Here is a 21911-nt window from a genome sequence, read left to right as displayed (position 1 = left end):
ATCTCTTCCCCAGATAAACGACACTCACGCACCCGGCCATCCACCTGATCTGAAAGAAAATGTGATACCTCAGATCAGGCAACCTTCTTCCATTGCTCCATGGTCCAGTTCTGAATCTGACGCTTTCGGCGGTGGATAAGGGACATCATGCGCACTCGGACCGGTCTGAGGCTACGCAGTCCCATTATACACAGCAAACTGTGATGCACTGTGTTCTGACACCTTTCTATCATGGGCAGCATAAAGTTTTTAGAAAGCCATTTTAGCCATAAAAAGATATGCTAAAAATAGTAAGAGTTGTATTCTAGTATGCGGGTCCAACTTCAGCAACTGACTGTTCACTTGCTGGTCAATGCTATTGCTACCCCCTGACAGGTACCATTGTAACGATATAATCAATGTCATTCACTTCACTTGTCAGTTGCAGCTGCATATATATAGCCAGTATTGTAGAGGTCTCATTCCAAAATATTGTTAGTGATATTAAATTATATATATATATATATATATATTTGTGCATTATAATATATCATCTGGTTCCTCCCTGGTGAAGAGTCAATATTTTTTCCAAGAAGGAACTTAAAGGAGGTAAACTGAGGCTGAGGGGGTATTTGAGGCCACTTCTGATTCAAAACACTCTCTATTTAGCCGGCCACTTCCTGTCCACCAGACAGATGGGCTATTGGAGCACAGCCTGTTTCCATGACAACTGCTTTGGATACAGCTAGCTGAAAACCACAGAACACACAGACAGCCAAATAAAATACACAGTCCCAAGTGGTTTTTATTGGAGCTTAAGATGTGTATTTGATACAAAAGGAAACATATCTGACTAACAGTTCAGTAAAGGAAAATAGTATCTTTGCATATAAGAACACTTAAATATGCACATTAAAAACCAAATCAGACATTAATAACAAACTAAAAAATTTCCAATTTGCATAAATAGATCATTTAGAATGATTTCATTTAAAAAATGTAAAAGATACATTAGAAAACTGACCTTTTGCTATAGTTATAAAAAAAAAAGTCCCATCCCAGTAATAAATATATACACAATAAATGATACAAAAGAGAGTATCAGTTATTTAGAAAACATTTAGAAGCTTTTTCAAAATGAATTAAAACCTGTACATTTCATCAACGACAACAGAAAGGATGAATATGTTCTCCTCTCAAAGTAACAGCAGTTTATGGGGCATCATATAATGGTTACTGTAACCAAATAAGCTAAATGTAATACTACTTATTTGCTGATTTTCAAAGATTCGTGCATCTATGTTTTTGGGCAAAACTGATATAGCGGTAGCTACAGGAACTCTGGTTATCTGGTTATATAAATTTCTGTTATAAATTTGTAGGGTTTCTTGGCATGTTTGTAGAGCATTTCAGTTCATTCACCAACAATTAATATAATGAAACAGAATAAGGTTTATAAATCTGTATTGGTTTTTTGTTAAAAAAAAAAGAAAGAAAGTTTATACTGATTATTTGTGGATCACATTTTGAAAATACCTCCTGAAGGATTAATCAGAGGACCTGATGTATGGACCGTATTTGTTCATATTAGGAATGACAAACTTTGGGGAAAGTCTGAAACTGAAAATTGGTAAAATGACCATTGTTGGTTAAAAAAAAGGGTTGTACCACTACATTTATAAATCATAATGCACACACACACACACACACACATACACACATACACACAGTGCTTATGGCACTGCACCTCATGGAGTTTCTGAGCAAGGGATAATATACTGTACTCACTAAATACTGCTCAGGGTATTTGTATCAATACAGTGAAGCAAATAGGATCCCCAAACCCATTTTACTACAGAAGTAACACCCTGTTCATTTGTCCTTTTCAGAGATTAGCGTCTCCAGTGCTATGACTTTAAACAGGAAAACGAAGAGTAAATTGTTATTGTGATCTCTTTCAGAGTCACAAAACGAATGAGAAATAGTAAAAAGCCGCAGCTGTTCGCTTATACTCAGGAAAATTAGAAAATATGGCTCAAAACCTTTAAGGTGTTTGGAAGAAACACTTGAAAGAGATACTCTACATTATTTCACTCTAAATTCACAAAGTACTTAAGGCTCATACACTTGGTCACGCGAAAACTGTTCATTAGATTATTCTAAAAAAATGACAGCGAGTTGCTGGGGGATCTCTGGTATCCTAATAGAGTAGGAGGAAGGGTCTGTGGATTTGTGTAAACCAGTCTGTAGGATGACTCGAAAATATCTCTCAAATCTCTGTCAGTGTAAGCTTAATCATTCCTCCCATTTCCTCGATCTGGATCTGGAAGGTGTCTTCGTTGGAGTAGTGCTTGATGATGTTATCATCCATGTTTACCATGATCCTGAAATGAAGCAGAGATGGTGGGACACTATGGTTTAGTTTTAGCCCAGACTGACTGTGGTTCAGTGACTATTCAAAGGACATGTGTGGGATACATTAATAAAAATGAATACAAATACATTTGAATGAACTGTATGATCACACCTTATATTAGGGTCCAATTCTCACTATTAACTATGACTTTTGCCTCAATAAACTCCTAATCACTGCTCATTACTAGTTAGTAAGGTAGTTGTTAAGTTTCGGTATTGGGTAGGAATCAGGATTAAGGGATGTAGAATATGGTCATGCAGAATAAGGCATTAATATGTGCTTTATAAGTACTAATAAACATCCAATATCCCAGTAATATGCAAAAATTGGACCCTAAACTAAAGTGTTACCAAAAATATATATCAATTAAATAAAAAAAGGATAAATACAATTTGTAAAAATATATATTATATTAATAATAGAGAATGAATGTAATGCAAATCATGCTCTTTATACTGTAATCAATTTACAGCTGTGTGTCTTACCCTTTCTTGCATTTCTTGAAGACTTTTCCCATCTTCTCAAGAGGAACTTCATATTTCTCTGAAATCTGTTGGATAGGAGATCCATTAGCAGGCGCCAGAAGTAAAACTTTACATTACTGTGTCTATCTGGCATGCATGTTATTGTCATTTACATTGCAATGGATAATTTTAAGCAACTCAGCACAATAATTAAGAAGCATTCGTGCAGTAATTCATGGTGAGTAATGCAACCCTATGCACTTATTAAATGGAACATTTGTAGACCTAAGTCATTTTTCAAGCCAACTAGTATCAAAGTTCATCTTATTTCGGGATACAAATGGTTGAGCTTAATGTTTTCCCAACCCCCTTGACGTTATCCTAACATTCCCTTTCCTCATTCTCATAGCTAGCTGAAGTGTTGCAATGCTTGGAAAGCATTCTATTACGCACACCACACAAAAACACGCACACTTTCTTATACCTGTCGCGGGACCCTGTATAGGCCATGCCAGCATTTGTTTTTATTAGCTGGATGTGTTTTTGAGGCAGTGTGATTCACATGCTGGCCTCCTGCTATGTTTTAATGCAGACGGCCTGTTGACAGTCAATCCTCTAGCTACATAACTCAAAGTGCCTATTAAATCACCCTGCTTCAGGCTCTAATTTCAGGGACTCTGCATTGACCACATGCAGTTACTGCACTTTTCTGGATCTGTTTTTCTTGTCTTTTTTCCTAATTTTCTCTGGGAGGTGCTGTGCTGCATTAGAAACGTGGCTGTAGTTTTGGATGGGATGTATAATTTCTGGGAGGGAGCTCTCTTGGAAACAGTGTTTTTGTGTGTTATTGTCTGTTTGTGGTGCAATTAAAGGATGCATTACTAAACAAAATTATACTGTTACAATGTTTAAAACATAGAATGTTTTTTTCTCCATTATTTCTGACTATGTCCTTGAATAACCCTCCACTAATGGCATTGAAACATTAGAATTGTATTAGTTAAATCAGATTTAGATTTCCTGAAGAAATGTGAGTGGTTCTTGCCTGGGTTAAAACCAAGCACCATGATGTAAGAGTGTTGTGTATGGACAGCAGGGCAGTGTTATTTGCTGAGGTACTCTTCGGTTTTCTCAGTTTTATCATCATCCGGGAGAAAATTACAAGTATGATTGTTTCAAAACGTGCCAGCACATGTCTTCTAACAAGAAGCAGGATTTGGCTTGACCAGCAATTGATTTCAATAGAGCAGGCATTCTCAAAATAGCAGGCCGCGCGGTCTGGCTTGGTTCAAACCAATTATTATTATTATTTGATAATATATTTAATAATAATAATCTTCAATTATACTATTTAATGGATACCTTTCGATGTCCTCTATTTTGGATATATTTTTTACACAGAGCTCATCAATTCATTATGGGAATGTGTGTTCAAATTCATAATTCCAAATTCCTATGTGCCTTAGCAGACTGCACTAATAATGTTGAATGAGGACATTTGGGGAAAGAGAAGTGAACTCACCGCTTCCACTAGGCCTTTTACAGTAGGAGTTTTCAGCATGAGAGCATCAAACACTTCTTCTGTCTCCTTGCGCACATACAGCAAAACTGCAAAGGCAGAAAAATGTGGTTAGCTATATGGTCACTCATGCACAAACTGCAAGCATAGTTTTCTTGAATGTGAGGTCAGATTTGCAAACCAAAATAAACCAAAGTAAAGTCGAAGTCCTCTGCCAAGACTTTCATGTGGCAGATGATTTGATATGTTTTTCTAATGCATGCCTTTAATGACTTTGTATCTCACATGCTGATCCCTGTAGTTGTGGTTTCTGCTCATGTCTATAAACTCTGACCGGTCCCGCCCCCTCCTCCCCTTTCACCCAAAAACCCCAGAGGGACTGGGCAGCATCCCAAACCATTACTGGGAACACTGTGCTTACAGCAAGGGACTTTCAGTAATGTGGACAGTCCGGAGTACACAGATTACAAACATTACATCCTATTCCAAAGCCGACGTGTTGCCTTTGGCAAGAGTATTTTTTTTACATAGATACAAACATACACACAAACCCACAAATGGCTGACCATGACTGCTATTTAACAGGCGAACAAGCTGGAGACGGCACATCGTGTTGGGAGGGCTAGCAGCCTCCAATGACCTGCAAATTTCCATTCTCTTTTTTACCGGATCCCACAGATGTTTGGTTCTACATCCTTTGTTGACATGACCGAAGCAGCAGTGTTTGCCTCTGAAATGCTGAGACACACTGGTCTATAATTAGGCCCTTTCAGGGTACAAAAAAAATAGCTCTGTTCCAAAACCATATAGTCAGCTACCTTACCAGTACCTTCTACCTACATAGGCAACTGGCTTCTAATGTAGCATCCTAACGTCATGGAACCTCATAAGTGACGATCTGGAACACTTGGTAGAGTGACTTCGCATGTCACATAAGTAGTGCCACTCACATGCAATTGGTTCCAATAAAGTTTGATATTAGCACATTGCAAAACTAATGCTGCAATACTCTAATAAGCATAAAATTAATTACATAGCACACAAATACTAGGCAAAATAATCCAAATGAAAAACAATATTTGAACATTTATTTTTATTATATTTTTTACAATTATTAGATCATATTCATTATATTATTGAATGTTATTATATTTTATATACTATTTTATGGATACTTTTCAGTTCTGAACAAAGTATAGTCAATCGTCCGCCATCTTGATTTTTTTTAACTGCACTTGTTGCAGTGCATTATGGGATTGCCTTCTCCATGAAGGATACATGTGATTTTGCCTTTGAATGTGTCTAAAACAAGGCATCTTATGAGGTATCCACCATAGGCAGCACACTAGGTTTTGAAACAGAGCAAATGTGTTTTGAATTAGGATGTTTTTCTGTGCGGTTACTCGTAAGCAACCAAATGGCATTGCACCATAACAGCGCTAATACTATAGTGCCAACAATACTGAAATAAACACAGAAATACCCAAAGATCTGTCTCATCCACCAAATCACATACAACGCAGTTCCAGTTAAAACACACCTCTTTTGGGCTCATCCATCCTTGCCAGCTTATTGGGAGGTGATCCAAACTCCTCCTCGGAATAAGGTAATCTCTTCATAGCTGAGCTGAAGAACATGAGGGAAAGAGGAAAAGTGAGGAGACGAGGAGGGAGATGCAGTAGATGAGTGTAGTTCTGAGAAAACCACCATCCCAATAGAAAAACTGAGGCAAGTACATCATTACCAATTACACAAACAGCACCTGCACATTTCCTGGAAATGCTCTACTCCAGGGAAAAGCTAAAGGCTGTTTGCTCTATAATGCACATTTTGAACCCTTCCCCTGTCTTGAACAAGCATTCCGAACATAAATGAGCTCAAAGAAGATAAGAGACAGAAACGTACCCCTCCTCTGAGTCCTCTGGTGAGAAAGGCTATAATGAGAAAAGACACAATACAACATTAACAAAAAATATAGAACCATTTTAACAGTTAATTTACCATTCATTAACAAAAACCTTTAATATGTCAGAATAAAGAGGCATTTTAGAGTTAATTAATTAACTCGTTAGCTCCTTTGTTTGCCCTCTGTATAAGCCCTCAGTTTCAGTCTGTTCCTTGTCCTGTGTTGTTTAACGTCTACGTTGAAGTGGTTGTTCTATTCCGTGTTTCCAAGTTTATATCCTGCGTGTTTCCTTGTTTGAATTTACAATTAGAAGACTATTATTGACTTCATCGTTGTGCGCCTTATACAGGACCTTAAAACAAATACTCAACTATGGAACGGGCAGAGCTTGAGATACTGGCGGAAGATCATTCTCCTCTTCTCCTTCCGTCAAGACGGTCAGCCTCTGGAGCAATATGTGGAGGAGTTTCTGCAGTACTATCATCTGGTGAGCTGGAGCACTCATATGCTCAAGGCCTGTTTTCGGGAGGGACTGGATGACAAATTATATCAGTCTCTTTTTCCCACTAAATGCAGTATATCCTTGGTTGATTATATTGACTATGTCCCCTGGCTAAGCGGTTCTGATTTATTTGTTGATGAAGTGAATGAGGACTTTTCCCATGATCATCCAGTCCCATCCGGAAAACGTTTGAGCACTCCAGCTAAACCGAGCCTGCGTCCAAGCCCTCCACCACATACCTTACCAACAGGACCTCTACTCCAGAGTCCTCTACTTCCAATGAGAGAAATTCCCGAGTCCGTTCCTGTGAGAGAAGATCCCGAGCCTGCTCTCGAGAGGGAAATTCCAGAGCTCAGCCCAGAGAGCATTTCACTGTCCATAATGGCTCTGGTATTTATGTGTGTCTGGGCCACATCCACTCCAGCCCCTGAGCACAGTCCAGTGTCGGCTCCAGCCCATGAGCCCGCTCTAGAGTATGCTCCAGCATATGAGTCCGCTCCAGTTCACAATCCCATAGCTTCTTCCAAGAAAGTTTGGGGGGAGGGGGGGAGTGGCTGTATGTCCACAGCCATAGTGGCCGAGCCAAGCTCCAGTGTCAAGGCCACAGAGGCCGATCCTTCCTGGCTCTTGGCACTACCGGGGCCTCCCTGGTTTCCTGAACTTCCGGTGCCTCCCTGGCTCCCTGAATTGCTGGTACCTCCCTGGCTCCTGTATTACCGGTGTCACCCTTGAGGCTTCCTAGCCTGCCAGCACCGCCCTGGACACTTGCCCATTACCTTCCACCACTCCAGGGTGCCCAGTTGAACTCTTTTGGGGTTTTTGATCCATCTTAGTTTTCATTGTGTTCAGTTGCTATTTTCCTTTGACCCAGTTTTCCCGTTTGCCTTATATCAGTAACATACCGTGACACTAAGATTCTTCTTCTTTTTTTAAGAAGGACTCATTAACATGATAAAAAGTGGCAGCAAATACTTTTACATTGCTACAAAAAAATCAAAGAAATTCTTTAATCAAAGAATCCTGAATTTTTTTTAATCAATTTCCACAAAAATATTAAGCATCACAACTGTTTTCAACATTGAAGAAATGTTATTTGAGCACCAAATAAAAATTTTTTTTTTTTTTTTTTTTCTCTCTGAAGGATAATGTGACACTGAAGACTGAAACTTCAGCTTTGCATCAGAGGAATACATTTAAATTGTAATAATATTTCAAAATATTACTGTTTTTACTATATATTTAATCGCATAAAAGCAGCTTTGATGAGCATAAGAGACTTATTTCAATACCCCAAACCTTTGAACGATAGAGTACAGGATATTTACATGAAGCTCACATTAGAAAGACTTTAAAATGTTACATATTAATTTTACTTAATATATTTTAATGTAGGTGGAAAATTAAACATTCAGCTGAAATTTCAGCTTCTAAAATTCTTTATTTTTTTCCACAAAAATCTGTTTGAGATGAAACTACTGTATAACCTACTGGCCACCACAGTCGCCCTGCTGAAGACCCAATGGGTTAAACCATTAACACATGCTAATACATTTTAACCTACTTGTGATGATTAATGATGCACTCCTAAATTCAGATCAACTTTCTTTCTTTTTATGTAATCTTTTATTTTAATTTTTTATGCAGTTCCTGCATACTGCAATGTAAACTCAATACAAAAGCTGTCAGACCCCCAGAGCATAAAGCAGATCATTCAGAACATTTGAATCAGCACAGGTGCATTGCATAAGCACATAAAAGCACATTAACATCCTTCCATGGCTCTAAACTAGCTTAATTTGTGTGACACTAGAAAAGTATGGCAAAGTTCACATTTCTTGTTCATTTTGTGTGATTTAGTGAAAAGTAAATAGCCAGAAGGGTTATTTTTGGCTCTAGATACACTCTGGGCATCAATGTCACACAACTACTGATGATCAAAGGTCATGTTTAAGGACAGTGTCTAACATTTGCTTTCCTACAGAACAGGGAGTCATGTGATTTTTGCCATATGGGTGAACAGGTTTGTGAGTCAAAGGTGGAGGGTGAAGTAAAAGGAAGGGTTCTACCAAGAAACTGAAATGATTTAAAAATAACTTCCAGGTCTAAGAACCTTAAAGTTAAAAGACATGTGATCCAGTGATGGGTACCATTGATGTTTATGGTATTTGGTAAACTGAATGGTACTCTGAACAAAGCTGGCAGGACAAATTAGGCATGTTTTGATTCGTTAAGAAAGCGTGTGTGGGCTTAAGATAAGATTCCTTGCCAAGAACTTTCTGATAACAGCCAAACCCATGCCATAAATGCCAGATTTTATAACTGTGAGAAATGACTATATTCCTTCCAACTGACTGCATCATTCCGGTCACCGTGACCCAACGACAATCTGCTATTTCTGTGAAATGTTACAGTAGTCTGTGCTCACACATGCAATAAAAAGCACTGAAATGATGTTGATGTGCTTTTACGCAAAGCCACTTATATGTGGAGGATAGGGAAATGGAATGATTATGTTAGGGGCTTCGTCATAGTGCTACTGACATTTAGATCATTAATCATTTTGGCAAGAGACCACAAATTTTAATATAAAAAAAATCATTTTGTTTACACTATTAGGGGCATTTTAATAGGTTGAAAAAACATTGCAGTGTCAGGTTAATTTTCTTAATTTGATGTGATTGGAAATAAAAACTTGAATTCAAAAACAAAATAAAAAATTCAATGAGGTTTGACTAGGTCAGGTGAAATGATCAAAAATTATTGATAAGAAAAATAATAAGAGGTTCATTTTCCAAATATATAATAATTAATTATAAGAACAGTTAAATTTTTTTTTAAATTTTTTAATTTATTAATAAATAACATTGTCATTTAATAAATTTGTATTATATAATGTATTTATAATGTTTATTTTTTTACATGTTTATCACTGGTTCTCTGGGACACACACAAAAAAGGCACATCTTTTAATTATTGTTTGATTGATTGATTGACTGACTGACTGATCTGTCAACAATCTTTCTGTTCCAAGCCACTGAGTGCGTTTTCATGCATTTTACACGGTTTGTGTTTAATAACCCGTATTGTGTAAGTTCATGTAAACACGTAAAGTAGTGTTCTTCTTATGGGGAAATGTCATAAACTGTTTAAACAAAAGCCAATTTGCCCTGTGGCTTTTTGCCAATCACCCCGTTCTCGCACCGGCATTCTGGTGTCATTCAGTTTTCTCTGATTGCACCATCGAGGCTAAGCCTAACAGATAAGATATGGGGGTAATGCAGAAACTGGAGTTAATGAGGTCAAAATCATTCTAAACTATATGATTGTGCTCACATGCTGCAAAAATTTACATTATCGTACATTCTCCTATCTTTGTATCTTATCACCAGTGCTCACATGCAGTGTTTCATAACACACACTGCACCTGTACACCTGTAGAGCACAGAGCATTTGAGTTTCATAAGTCTGCCAATGATGTAAATGTTAAAAAGCTGTGAATATCATAATCTTGGCCATTTTTTTTGGACTATAAACCTGATACACACTTATTGACCCCCAAAGAGGTCATCTGAAATGTTGTAACTTATGATATTTACTATATATCTGATATGTTCAAATGTGAAATATGTGCAGACAAAAAAAAAAAAAACTTTTTGCACACAATGTTAAGGACTGGTACTCACATGACGCTGGAAGGTGGAGAAGTGGATGTCGGGGATAAAAAGGACAGGCTGTGTCTCGTATTCTGTCATTGTCTTGAAGACAGTGATGTCACTGCGCTTGTGCAGGAGGGGCACCTTGACATCTGGCCCAACTGAGAAAAATGGGGCAAGAATAAAATGAAAAACAAGTCTCTCCAGAGCTCAGACTTACATTTTCAAAGAAAGTACCATCGGGTCAGTTCAAATGTGTCAAAGTAAAAAAACCTGAAGGTGTGCTTACAGTTTCCCAAAGCAGGGTTGACGTCAGGGCCCTTGCTCTTCCTACGGGACTGTTTCCTCTCCTCATCACGGATTTTGCGTTCTGCACCCTTGTCGCAGAAGACCTTAATCTGGCAGAATGCGCGGTGGATGGGTTTATTACTGCGGTTGTTGTAGCTGTAGGTGTCGATCTGTAGGTTGAGCGGAAGGCCCTTCACTCCCTTCTGAGAGGAGAAGTCTGTGCTCAGACAATTCACTGAGATAAAGATCTAAGGAGAGAAGAGAGGGAACAATTAATGTTACAATGTTCCTTACATCATTTGTTACAAATCAATCCTTGGAAATAGAGAGTATTGTTGCGTTCAGTCCAACTTTTCTTTTTTTTTTACTTTTTTTTTTTTTTTTACTTCACTTACGTTGAAGCAAAACAAAAAGCTAACTGCACACTGAACAAAAATTCAGACTGGTTAAAATTTATTTATTCTTACATTTTCGACAAAACAAAAAAAGTGCAGTAAAGTAAAATAGATTAAATAGACTGATTTTAAATTAAAACCAAGAGAAAACCACAAAATGCACAGAATACAATTAAAACAAATTTTTTGTCAAAAACTTTATTCAGTGTGTGGATAGTGTTGTTTGTTTTGAAATGATAAATTCTGTTTTCTGTAAATGCTCAGGGTAAAACGTTTGTGAGAGGTGAAATGGGAACACCAGAGTGTCATGCCATTATTTGTATTGTATGTCGCCCCCTTTTGGTAACAAAATAGAATCACAACACAAAGTTTTTAAGACTGGGTTCAATTCGAGCATTCTGGAAGTGCTCTTCCATCACTATCTAATAAATAAAATATTAGTTTATGATGTGATGAAATAAATATAACTTTAATACAAACTGTGGCATTGCAAAATTTTATTATTATTACTGTTTCAATTAATGTTTTTTTACTATGGAATATAACTTTCATTCAACTTTTCATATTTACAACTCAGCATCCTGCTAATTAATTCAAATTCAGACAGAGAACTGAAGTATATATATGGAAGTTTGAGTATATATATTATATATATATATACATTTAAATGCATGCACTTCCCTTTATAAATTTGGGCTCGATAAGATTTTTTATTTATATATTGGAAAGGTGTCTCTTATGCTCATCAAGGCTGAAATTTATTTGAATACAGTAAAAACAAACAATATTGTGAAATATTATTACAATGTAAATGTATTAATGATGTAAATTACAAATAAATGTAGTAAAATATTATTTATTCCTGTGGTGGCGAAGCTGATTTTTATCACTTTTATTTTATTGCCATTACTCCAGTCTATTATGCTGATTTGGTGCTCAAGAAACTTTCTTAAATGTCAGTGATGAAAACAGTTGTGCTGTTTAATATCTTTTGTTGGAAACCGTGATACATTTATTTCCAGAATTCTTTGATAAATAGAAAGTTCAAAAGAAGAGGATTTATTTGAAATACTCTTTTTTTGTAACAATGTAAACGTCTGCTACTATAACTTTGATCAACTCAATACGTCCTTTCTGAATAAAAATATAAATTTCTTTATAAAAAATCATACTGACCCCAAACTTTTGATCTGTTGTGTATATGTAAAACTCTCGATCATCATCTGTTTATTCCTACCACTGTATCACCAAAGCAAAATTTACTTAACTTTATCCAATGACAATACAGCATCTTATGTAATAATGGATTAACAACAAAAGGCCTGAGACAAAATGAGAATTACAAACAAATGGGCATTCAACTAATCAAATATTTGCACAAGCATTCACTAAATGCCTGTAATGTCTCAAAAAGTCCACTAGGGCGCGCCACAAGAACATTCCAGCCATCCTTTTCCAAAACCTACAAGTGTTTTGCCCTGATCTCTCTCTCTCTCTTTAATTTCTGTTTCTCACCCAAGTGCACAGAATCCAAACCACGCCCACATCCGACACTGCCAACAGTGTTAGACACTGTAGACTCAGCACACGGATGAGTATCCTACAGCGCAGGCCTATCTTATGATCTGCATCCTGGTTATAGGACAACACTGCACACTGCAAAATACTCAATTTCATTCTTTAAACTATGAATTGTTTACTTTAATGGGACAATTATAATTACATCAATACACAAATGTACGTGACTATTCCTTTAACAGCCTGCTACGATCCTTCAACTTACAACGGATGAAAAATCAAAACTAATCAGACAGAGGTAGAAGATTTTAACCAAAATCTGTTCGTCACTTGATGACGGGTTTAACCCGACCAGTCTGGACACACTCGTCGAACAGGATTCCATCAGCCTTCCTGTCACAGTGCTCACTGCTCCCCCGTTTGTTTCCTCATTCTTAACGCTATTGTTGGGCGCGTCTCCTCGTTAACACGTCAGTTTCGCACAAAATAGGGCTGTCAGGCCTAATGATCTGAGAACAAATCGTACACTAAACTTTTTAACACACTCAAAGTCAGCGAACAACAAATATCTCCATCAGTCCAGCATCAGTCCAGCATCTGCATCTGAAGACAACTGAACTAAAAGCTTTGATCAATGTTGGAAAACACCAAAGACCAGCTCAAGTAACTAAGCTTGACCAAAATAATCTTGGAAAGCCCGTTCTTCCCTCTTTCTTGTGATTTTTCTTATGGGTCACAGCACACTTTGTTTGTGGCTCCTGAATACATCCTTTGTTTGTGTACAAGTATTGAGCATCAGGTTTATTTTGAGTGTAAATCTCCATGTCAGTCATACTTTTCCTAAAATGTTATGTCTATTTTAAGATTCTTTATCCACATACCAAAAATACATACCAAGAATTCTAACAGAAGGAAATTATTCACCTTTAGCCTAAATCGAAAGCCTTTCAACAGAAAGCCATTTTCACTAATCTCATATTAATTTCTTTAGATATCAGAGGTGAATGAAATAAAAAGAGCAATAATGTTGTTTATTGATTATAAACTATGAAAATAGTGTTACAAGTGCCCAAAAATGTCTTTACCTTTGCTTCTTCACTGATGTCCCATGTGAATGAAATGGCGTTATATGAAATCTCCTCAATATTACTGATGGTGTTGAAACTTTCTTTGTAGTCCGCTTTGGGAGACAAGAGAGGCTTGATTAATGAGTATTTTGAGAATTCATTTAGTAAATGAAGGAGGTAAATGGGGAAGGAAATATTTTGGTTGTATCATATTTTTAAATCTCAGTTGCAGAACTGATTATAGTAGACTCTAATTACATGTTTATGAGCTTTTTAGATCAAATCAAGACAGTTAAATGTAATCAGTTCAACATATGATGGAACAACTGTTGTAATACAACATTATAACAAATTTGGGTTACACTTTATTTTAAGGTGTCCTTGTTACAGTGTAATTATATATTTAAGTACAGAGTAATATTAAGTAACTACATGTACTTACTATAGGAATAGGGTAGGATTAGGATTTGGTTGAGGGTTAGTTGCATGTAATTATGCATCATTTACTGTTATTACTACGGTAAGTACATGTAACGTATGTAACAAGGACACCGTAAAATAAAGTGTTACCCAAATTTGTAATGTAATATTAAGTCTCAAAAGATATTTTCCCTCAGAAGTCGACTTTCATTGAAAGCAAGATAATGCTGTGTTACCCTTTCAAGCTTTACAATGTTCATCTTTTATTTGTTGTGTCATTGATGGCTCACCCCTTGCCCTATTGTCTTGTCCCCACCTGCAGCCCCCCTTCCCTGCGTCCAGTTTGTCTGTGTTTGCTATCTGTATCGTTACTCCACCCTGAACTGCATTGATTGGACCCAAGAGAATTGAAAGTGTGACTAAGATCAGTGAGATCAGATGTGTACTGATATCCTCACCGATATCAATGCATCTCTGTTTGGCCGTGTGCTGTCTCGAGTGCCAGTATTTCCAGTGCTTGAGTTGGTCATCTCTGGTTTTCTCCTCTCCAAACACTACCATCACAACACTCTGAAAAAAAACAGCATGGTGTTACTGCTTTCCATTATAGTGTACACACTCAAACAAGTGCTCATTCATTCAACGCTCCAAAAAGTATTTACACACTTAAGTCACACTTAAATATATACTGATTTGATTGGAAAGTATCTGGAAAGTATTTAGTCTCATTATATCAGACTAGAATAAGTGGCATCTGCAAAACAAATGATAGTAGAGATAGTAGAGATTTTTTTCAGAGCCATTTTTGGTGTGTGTGTGTGTATGTGTTTGCGCACATGTGTGTGGTTCAGGTATTCCCTACATTGTAATACCAGAAATGTTTGATCTTGTGGGGAAAGTGTTTTGGTCCCCATGAGGAAAACAGCTTATAAATCAAATTAAATGACGCATTTTTGAAAATGTAAAAATGCAGAAAGTTTAGGGCTGTGTTTATGGTTATATGGGATATAATACAGTCAGTACAGTATAAAAATCATTATGTCAATGAAAAGTTCCCATAAAACATGAAAACCCAACGTGCGTGCATGTGTGTGAATTGTTTTAAAGTGTAGATGAAGTGTCCAAATACAGTTTGAGGCCAAAAATAATAATAAAAATCTTATTTTCGAACTAATCTTACCCTGACTTTACAGATGGGGCCATGCATCAGTTTGCCATTGTCGGTTTCCCTGAGGGTGATGGGATAGAACTGGCCCTTGTTGAGGTACGTCATTGTGCCATCACCTGACTTCTGTCTGAGAGACTTGGAGGCTTCTAACGTGTATTCAAAATTATTACTGTTGACCAAACACAAAAAAAGGGGGTCACCACATACAGTGATACATATTTGCACCAATACAAAATACACCCATGACAATATCCCTGTTTGCTATTACACAGAAGAGCTCATCATATTTGTTTTAGGCTCACTTTCATTTGCCCATGGGCCATGTGCACCTGTCAGGATCCACCAGTGACCCTATTCTGTTTGCACACACTCAGCTGATAAAATCTGCTGACTCCCGGGAGTCTCTTAAAGGGAATGAGGTTTTTCTCTGGGGTTGTTTTTGGCAGTAAACGTTCGCTTACCTTGACACTGTATCAAAAGTTCCGTAGTCCTCCTGCGAGACCATGCGTAACTGGAGATCCCCTGGGAACGAGAACACCTGTAGTGCACAAAAGAGGGGCGAGAGGGCCTGGCATTAGCGCAAACAACCACCATGCTGCCACACATTCAGTCAGTGAGAGAAAGCTGATTGCTGAGCCAAAGAAAAAACAAACGGCTCTCCCAGCTCCCTGTGTGTGTAAGGTTTTTGTGGAACTATCATTTCTAAGGAAATCCTCCCTCCAGGTTTAAAGAGAAGGTCGAGAGAGGGAGCGGGAATGAGAGCGGGCAAGAGAGAGAGAGGGAGGGAAAAGGCCCTGGCTATTATGTGAGAGGAAAATACAGCACTTTATTGTGTAAGAGAGACAATGGCATAATGACATGCTAGCTGCTATTTTGGCATGTTCAAATAAAAATAGGGAGGGGGCTCAATACAACAATGTCTTTAGAGTTGCCAGGTAAATGAAGTATTGTCTGAGGGTGGGAGACAGGAGATGTGTGTGAACTCACATCTGAGTTCTCTGGGAAGGTCGAATCTGGGGTGCGTGGCTGTGTGTTCGGGCTGAACTGGTTGTGGGGGAGCTGACGGTCAAATCCCACCGAGTGACTGTCTGGTTCTGAGCAGTGGGGGTTGGGGACTGTGACGGAGAAACCGTGGGATGAACCCTCGGTCTTCACTGAGTAGTTTGGCACAGCCGCAATGGACACCGTCACCGTAGTGTCAGGTGAGGGGAAAAGGCCTCTCTTGTCCTGGGTGAGCTGGTTCCCTGGAAGAACGATATTTACGGGTACTCCTTTCAGAAGCTGAATTCTGTTCTCCGACGGCATTGACGTCTCTTGGAGAGGGGCCATCATGTTCCTGTTGATTAAATAACAAAATATACAATCTAAATGTTTTTTTTTTTTTACATTTCAATGACCTACAAGCACATGCACACACACATGCCTTAGTTTAAAGTTTAACAATTACTATATATTGTATATTGGGATATTGTAGGAATTATTATAAATGATCACAACACTAGCAAACCACAACCCTCCAACGATCCAATCAGTTTTCAATGGACAAAATCAAGTCCCACCCTACATTTTGTCTTGTTCAAGAAATCGTTTCAGATTTACGTCAAAATAGGGAAGAAATGCACACTGACACGGCAGAACGGCAACATTAAACTCTATGCGCATGATATTTGAAGCTTTTAATATAAAGTGCACTTATGCTTGGAACAGTTTAGCTTGTGCACGTTTTTGCTACTATAAAGTCACTGACTTGGCTTCTGCGTGCTCGGCAAACAGACCAAACAAATCAACCATATAAATGGTTGTCGACTATTTTCTTAAAAGATTATTATTGATTGTATTTGCATTCCTAAAAGAGAATAATAAAAAGAAGGGTCTCGTCTTCTCAGTGTGGAAAAAAATGGCATTCATTATTGCATCTTTGATGAGAGCTTCACCTTTTGTTGGGATCCACATCAGAGCCCAGGACGTCAGTCTTTTGCTGGGATATTGTTCTCTTATCCCGTGGCACCTGGGGAAAGTAAACAAACTCTATGTTAGTCTGACCACATCCAATAGCATCAGCTTTACCCATTATATCTGTCAGTGAACATATTTAACAGACTTAGATGTCAGATAGCATTAAATTAATCCTTAGTTAAGTAGAACTCAAATAATAATCATACTGATATAAACAGTAAATAAGGTTAGGTTTTTTTTAAGTTCCTCCTTCTGTAAAATAATAATTAATTATTTCCCTAATGGAATGAAATGTTTCCATTGGTCTGTTTTAAGATACAGTCAAACCAAAAATTATTCAGACACCAGATATAATTTGTGATATTTTTTTACTAGTGGGTGCAGGACACTATAGTTCATTTATGTAAGTGAGGATAGCAAAATAAAGTAAAGTGTGACATTATACCCAAAAATTCTTCATACAATGAGACCAGTTAAACATACTTTGACCTAACCATGTTTTGCTTAAGTGTTTTTTCTTTAATTGATAATGTGAACTTATTACACCACAGACTGAACAAAATTAAGCATTGCTTGGTTATTGGTTGACCTAAATTGGTATTATATAATTGTGACTTAAATTTAACAGCTGACAGCTATTCAACTTAATTCATTTGTGAAATATATGGAAATATCCAGTGAAATATCAACTGATTTGATAACTCTGAGTTCTTGTCATATTTTATTGCCATTTTATCAACTATAGCGAATAAACTTTGATAATGTGAGAAATGTTGAAGGTGTATGAATACATTTTGGTTTGACTGTATTACTAAAAACTAATTTTTAAATAACTAATAAGGTTACACTTTATTTTAATGTGCCCTTGTTACAGTGTAATTATAGTACTGAGTAAGTATTATTAATTAATGTGCTTACTAATTAGGGTTTGGGTTTGGTTTAGTTGCTTGTAATTAGGATCATTTACTGTTACTCCTATATTAAGTACATGTAAGATGTGTTACAGGGACACTGTAAAATAAAGTGCTACTGGTAATAATTTATAAATTAAACTTAATGTAATATAAAATCATTCTTTGTATTTTTGTTTGCTTATTTAACCTGATATTTTATTGTGTTCATTGATTGAATTTAATTTTGTTCATATTTAATGCTTATTTTGCTAGTAGTACTTTGGGTTTTAGAAAACCAATTGCTTTTATTATTATCACTATCATTGGTCTTCTCTTCTTCTTCTTCTTTTACCTTGTAGTAGTCGTAGAGCAAACCCAGAGCTGCGGCACTGTCCTCATCTCCATTAATGCTCATCATGGCCTTGGTGGCGGCTGTGAGAGGGTTCTCCAGGAACGACTTCCAGGCCTCATCCTCACTTGTGTAAGGCCGGCGCTGGTTGTAAGCCGTCTCATTCGGTACCACGAGCACAGGCCGCTTACTGTGAGGAACAGATCAGAAAGAGCCATCAGTACAAGACTAAAAGATAAATGAATCTCCGGGCAGAGAAACAATCAAAACAGTTAAAAGGAGCGAAAAGATGGACGATGAGCTTCAACAATCTGAAGACGTTTTGGCGATATTGCTGGTGTTAAAGTTAACAGAAGAACAGGTTGTTGTGAAAGGCCTTCTTTATCTCAGGATCTGTGACAAAAACTGCGCCAAACAACAAATCTCTGCACAGACCGCAGCTTCCCGTTTGACAACATGTTTCACTGGCTCTTCCAGTAAGACAGCCAGTAAAGTGTCAAAAGGAGATCTGGTGACTTTTCACTGACTGTGACAAAGTTCATTAAGAAAACCGGTTATGGCCTTTTTCGTCATCATTAGGTCATTCTCATGAGTACCATCATATATTTTTTAGACAAAGGTGGTTCACAGAAATTGAATTTCTCATAGCGAGTGTCATGGCAGACCAGCAAACCCAACATCATTTTACAAATACTACTGTTGTTTGTCACGGAATGTAGTTTTAAGAGTTTTTTAGGCGAGAATGTATTTGCCGATTTAAAAATGTGCTTCGACGTTTTCAGAGATGTGAGCTCCAGGCCGTCAGCGGCCGTTTATCGCTCATGTACCCGCCGTTATCTCAGCTAGTCCTTTGGGAATTTGCCACTGGCTCTTATGTAGACAGTGTTTAAACATGAGGTATAATTCATTTTGGGTATATCAAACAAGTAATCTTTGCTCTTATTAATCAATTACTTGTTCCAGATGTCACGGTGAATCCCCTTAACTGTTAAAAGGAAGCGTTCCTTCATTGCAAGTTCTAAAGTGACGTTTTAGATTTAGTAACCGAGGCTTGGGCTCAACTGTTAAACTGTCAGTTTGAGATTTGAATCCATGGCGAAAGGAAGTAGTTTAGCACAAAATAGATTTTTTAAAGACACCCCGTTTTTATTTTTTTTTATTTACACACTTGTGCCGTCAAACTGTTGTTTAAATGCAATATCACGTTATCGCACGGCCAGTGTGATATTGCTCATATTTATGTGTTAAAATATCTGACAATAAAATTAAGGCAAAAGTAGAGTTTATTTCTCAACTTGGGTGGGGGAGAAGGGTGAGGTTAAGGTGGGGAACTCTGCCATCAAATAAATGTGACTTTTTAAAATTAAATCTACCGTATTTAAGCACATACATTTTTTCGAGAGGATCAAGTTTTAGAGTATAAACTTAGAACATGCCTTTTCGAGTTTATTTAGAAATGGCTTCAACTTGATGACGGTTAGATCCTGGTTTACCTGTCACACAACACTGTAGTAGCCTTTAATAATAGAATGAATCCATTTAAAGTTGCTATGACAAAACTTTGCATCCAGAATTGTTTAACGCAAACGGATTATGGGTAATTTGATAACTAATTGTACCATTCTTTCTCCTTGTTTGATTTTAGTTTTGCAACCTGATAGATCCGTTATCCTGGGACAATAAACCTTGTGGACACGCAATCCCACTTCTAAAACAAAAGAGGTGACCAAGCGCAAAATTACTAATGATGTGTTTGTGGGCACATCCGCCAAACTCCAAACACTAACCAAGGAGAGTTTTCCCTTCAGGATTCACAGATACAAGGTCTCACATTTCTTACACTATGGTTATGGTCGTCAACAAAGTTCTGTTTGCATGTGGAAAACCTCACCAATGGGCAAATATTTGGGGTATATACTTTGGTGCTTGTTGTTCTTTAGAACAGTTGAACCAATTCTGAGAATTTGAATATTTTCCTAAAAGTTCGCCTGAGATTCTGTTTAGATTTGCAAGCTTTAAAGAATGTACAATAGGCTTAAACACTGTTCCTAAGAAATTACCAACGCCTAGAGAGCAGGCTGTTTCAATCAACTCTTCTTATAAAACAAAATTTGACAAAATTTAACTTGATCAATCATAAACTAATATAATCCATAACATTATTATAAAAAATAATCAAACACGTACTGCAAATACAACATCATGTAAAAACCTAACAATTTCAGCCGATATGTATCACCAATTATTACCTTTCCAAAAACACAGATGTTGGTTCCAGCTGTATTTACATAAGCAGCCTTTTAATAAATTCTTACAAGCTTCCACAAATTTCCCATTTAGACTCGATATAATTTCACTCCAAACAAGGAATATCAAAAAAATAACCCAAAACCCCAAATAACACGCAAATCTGTCAACCAGAGAGCGGTGCTCGTAACTCCCGCGGCAGGTGCATACACCTGTACCGGAGCAGGTCTGAACATGACAGGTGAACTGAAGAGCCCAAACCGCACAACTGTGTAGTGGAATCGGCTCTCGGCTGTCAGACAGACTCCTCGTGGTAAGCCACATATTTTCCAGAATTACTGAGACGAGTCAGACTAGAGAAGCTAATCTTTGTCAGTTCCAGCAAATAAACCAGTATTAAGCAGTATATAGTGAGTATATTTCAATCATAAGATCCTTTTCTGTTGATCATCCCTCGGTAAACTATGGACCTACAGAGGTGAACTTACTTGTCATGATCCTGTGACATCTCTTATGGTCGAACTGGACTTTCTAGTTGGTACTGTAAATCCGATCCTTCTTCTTCTTGTATGGAGAAACGCTTTCAGAATGGGATGAGGGCTGCGTTAGAATTGCCTGTCTGAGAACGGGTTTTGTTGGCTTTTCTCGCTTTTTTGGATATACTGAGAAATTGGGGCCGGTTTTACCTGTGACAGGGCACTGGATTGGATTACACCTGTGAGGAGGAGCTTAATATTCAACGATACTCATTGCTTAACCTATGCTTAGCCTGTTTAACCTAAAACAATCTGATGAAATTAACGGTGCAGTGTGATATATATATATATATATTATTTTATTTTATTTTATTATTATTTTAGCACCACATAACAACAAAATCTTTAAATAAAAACTAATTCCAGAATGATCTTAAAATTGTTCAGGGATAAATTTAGCTGTAAATTTACATACAATTTTAACATTTTGCAAACATGTTTGATTTAAATTTAACATAAATGATACTTCTTTACATTTAATACAATTGTAGATGACTTTTATGTACAAGTGGGAGAACAATTTTAAACCATCAGTATGGCTAAGACTTCTGTATAATGACAACATTTGTATACAAAAAGAAAGAAAATTCAGTGTCACAGAAATCATGGAAATGTTTAAACTGCTGTTTTGTCTT

General features: G+C 37.2%; 1 protein-coding gene across 2 annotated transcripts; it reads right to left on the bottom strand.

The window, feature by feature from the left end:
- Window positions 1-759: 759 nt before the first annotated feature.
- On the bottom strand, window positions 760-21398 carry grhl1 (grainyhead-like transcription factor 1). Of its 2 annotated transcripts, none has more exons than XM_082142700.1 (15): window positions 21229-21398; window positions 18497-18683; window positions 17230-17303; window positions 16283-16631; window positions 15757-15833; window positions 15308-15464; window positions 14586-14697; window positions 13726-13820; window positions 10729-10975; window positions 10470-10600; window positions 6284-6312; window positions 5919-6004; window positions 4382-4467; window positions 2881-2945; window positions 760-2363 (listed from the first exon to the last, which is right to left on the bottom strand). In XM_082142700.1, exons 1-15 carry the CDS (start codon window positions 21246-21248, stop codon window positions 2249-2251), a joined length of 1830 nt encoding a protein of 609 aa, XP_081998826.1. In that variant the 5' UTR covers window positions 21249-21398; the 3' UTR covers window positions 760-2248. The 2 variants fall into 2 exon arrangements, with proteins under 2 accessions (XP_081998826.1, XP_081998827.1); XM_082142701.1 differs by lacking the exon at window positions 21229-21398 and adding an exon at window positions 20743-21189.
- Window positions 21399-21911: the final 513 nt, after the last annotated feature.

This window comes from Leuciscus leuciscus (assembly GCF_965113295.1).
Source record: "Leuciscus leuciscus genome assembly, chromosome: 17".
NCBI classification, from domain to species: domain Eukaryota; kingdom Metazoa; phylum Chordata; class Actinopteri; order Cypriniformes; family Leuciscidae; genus Leuciscus; species Leuciscus leuciscus.
Note: the sequence above shows the minus strand (reverse complement) of the source record. Positions and strands in the feature narration are given on the sequence as shown.

Bases quoted from the DNA above. Each gene is read 5' to 3' on its own strand.
- grhl1 (XM_082142700.1), bottom strand. From the start codon at position 21,248: ATGTCACAGGATCATGACAA. The intron at 10,976-13,725 runs GTAAAGACATTT...TTCTCTCCTTAG, and splicing joins ACATCAGTGAAGAAGCAAAG to ATCTTTATCTCAGTGAATTG. The intron at 2,946-4,381 runs GTGAGTTCACTT...CCTATCCAACAG, and splicing joins TAAAAGGCCTAGTGGAAGCG to ATTTCAGAGAAATATGAAGT.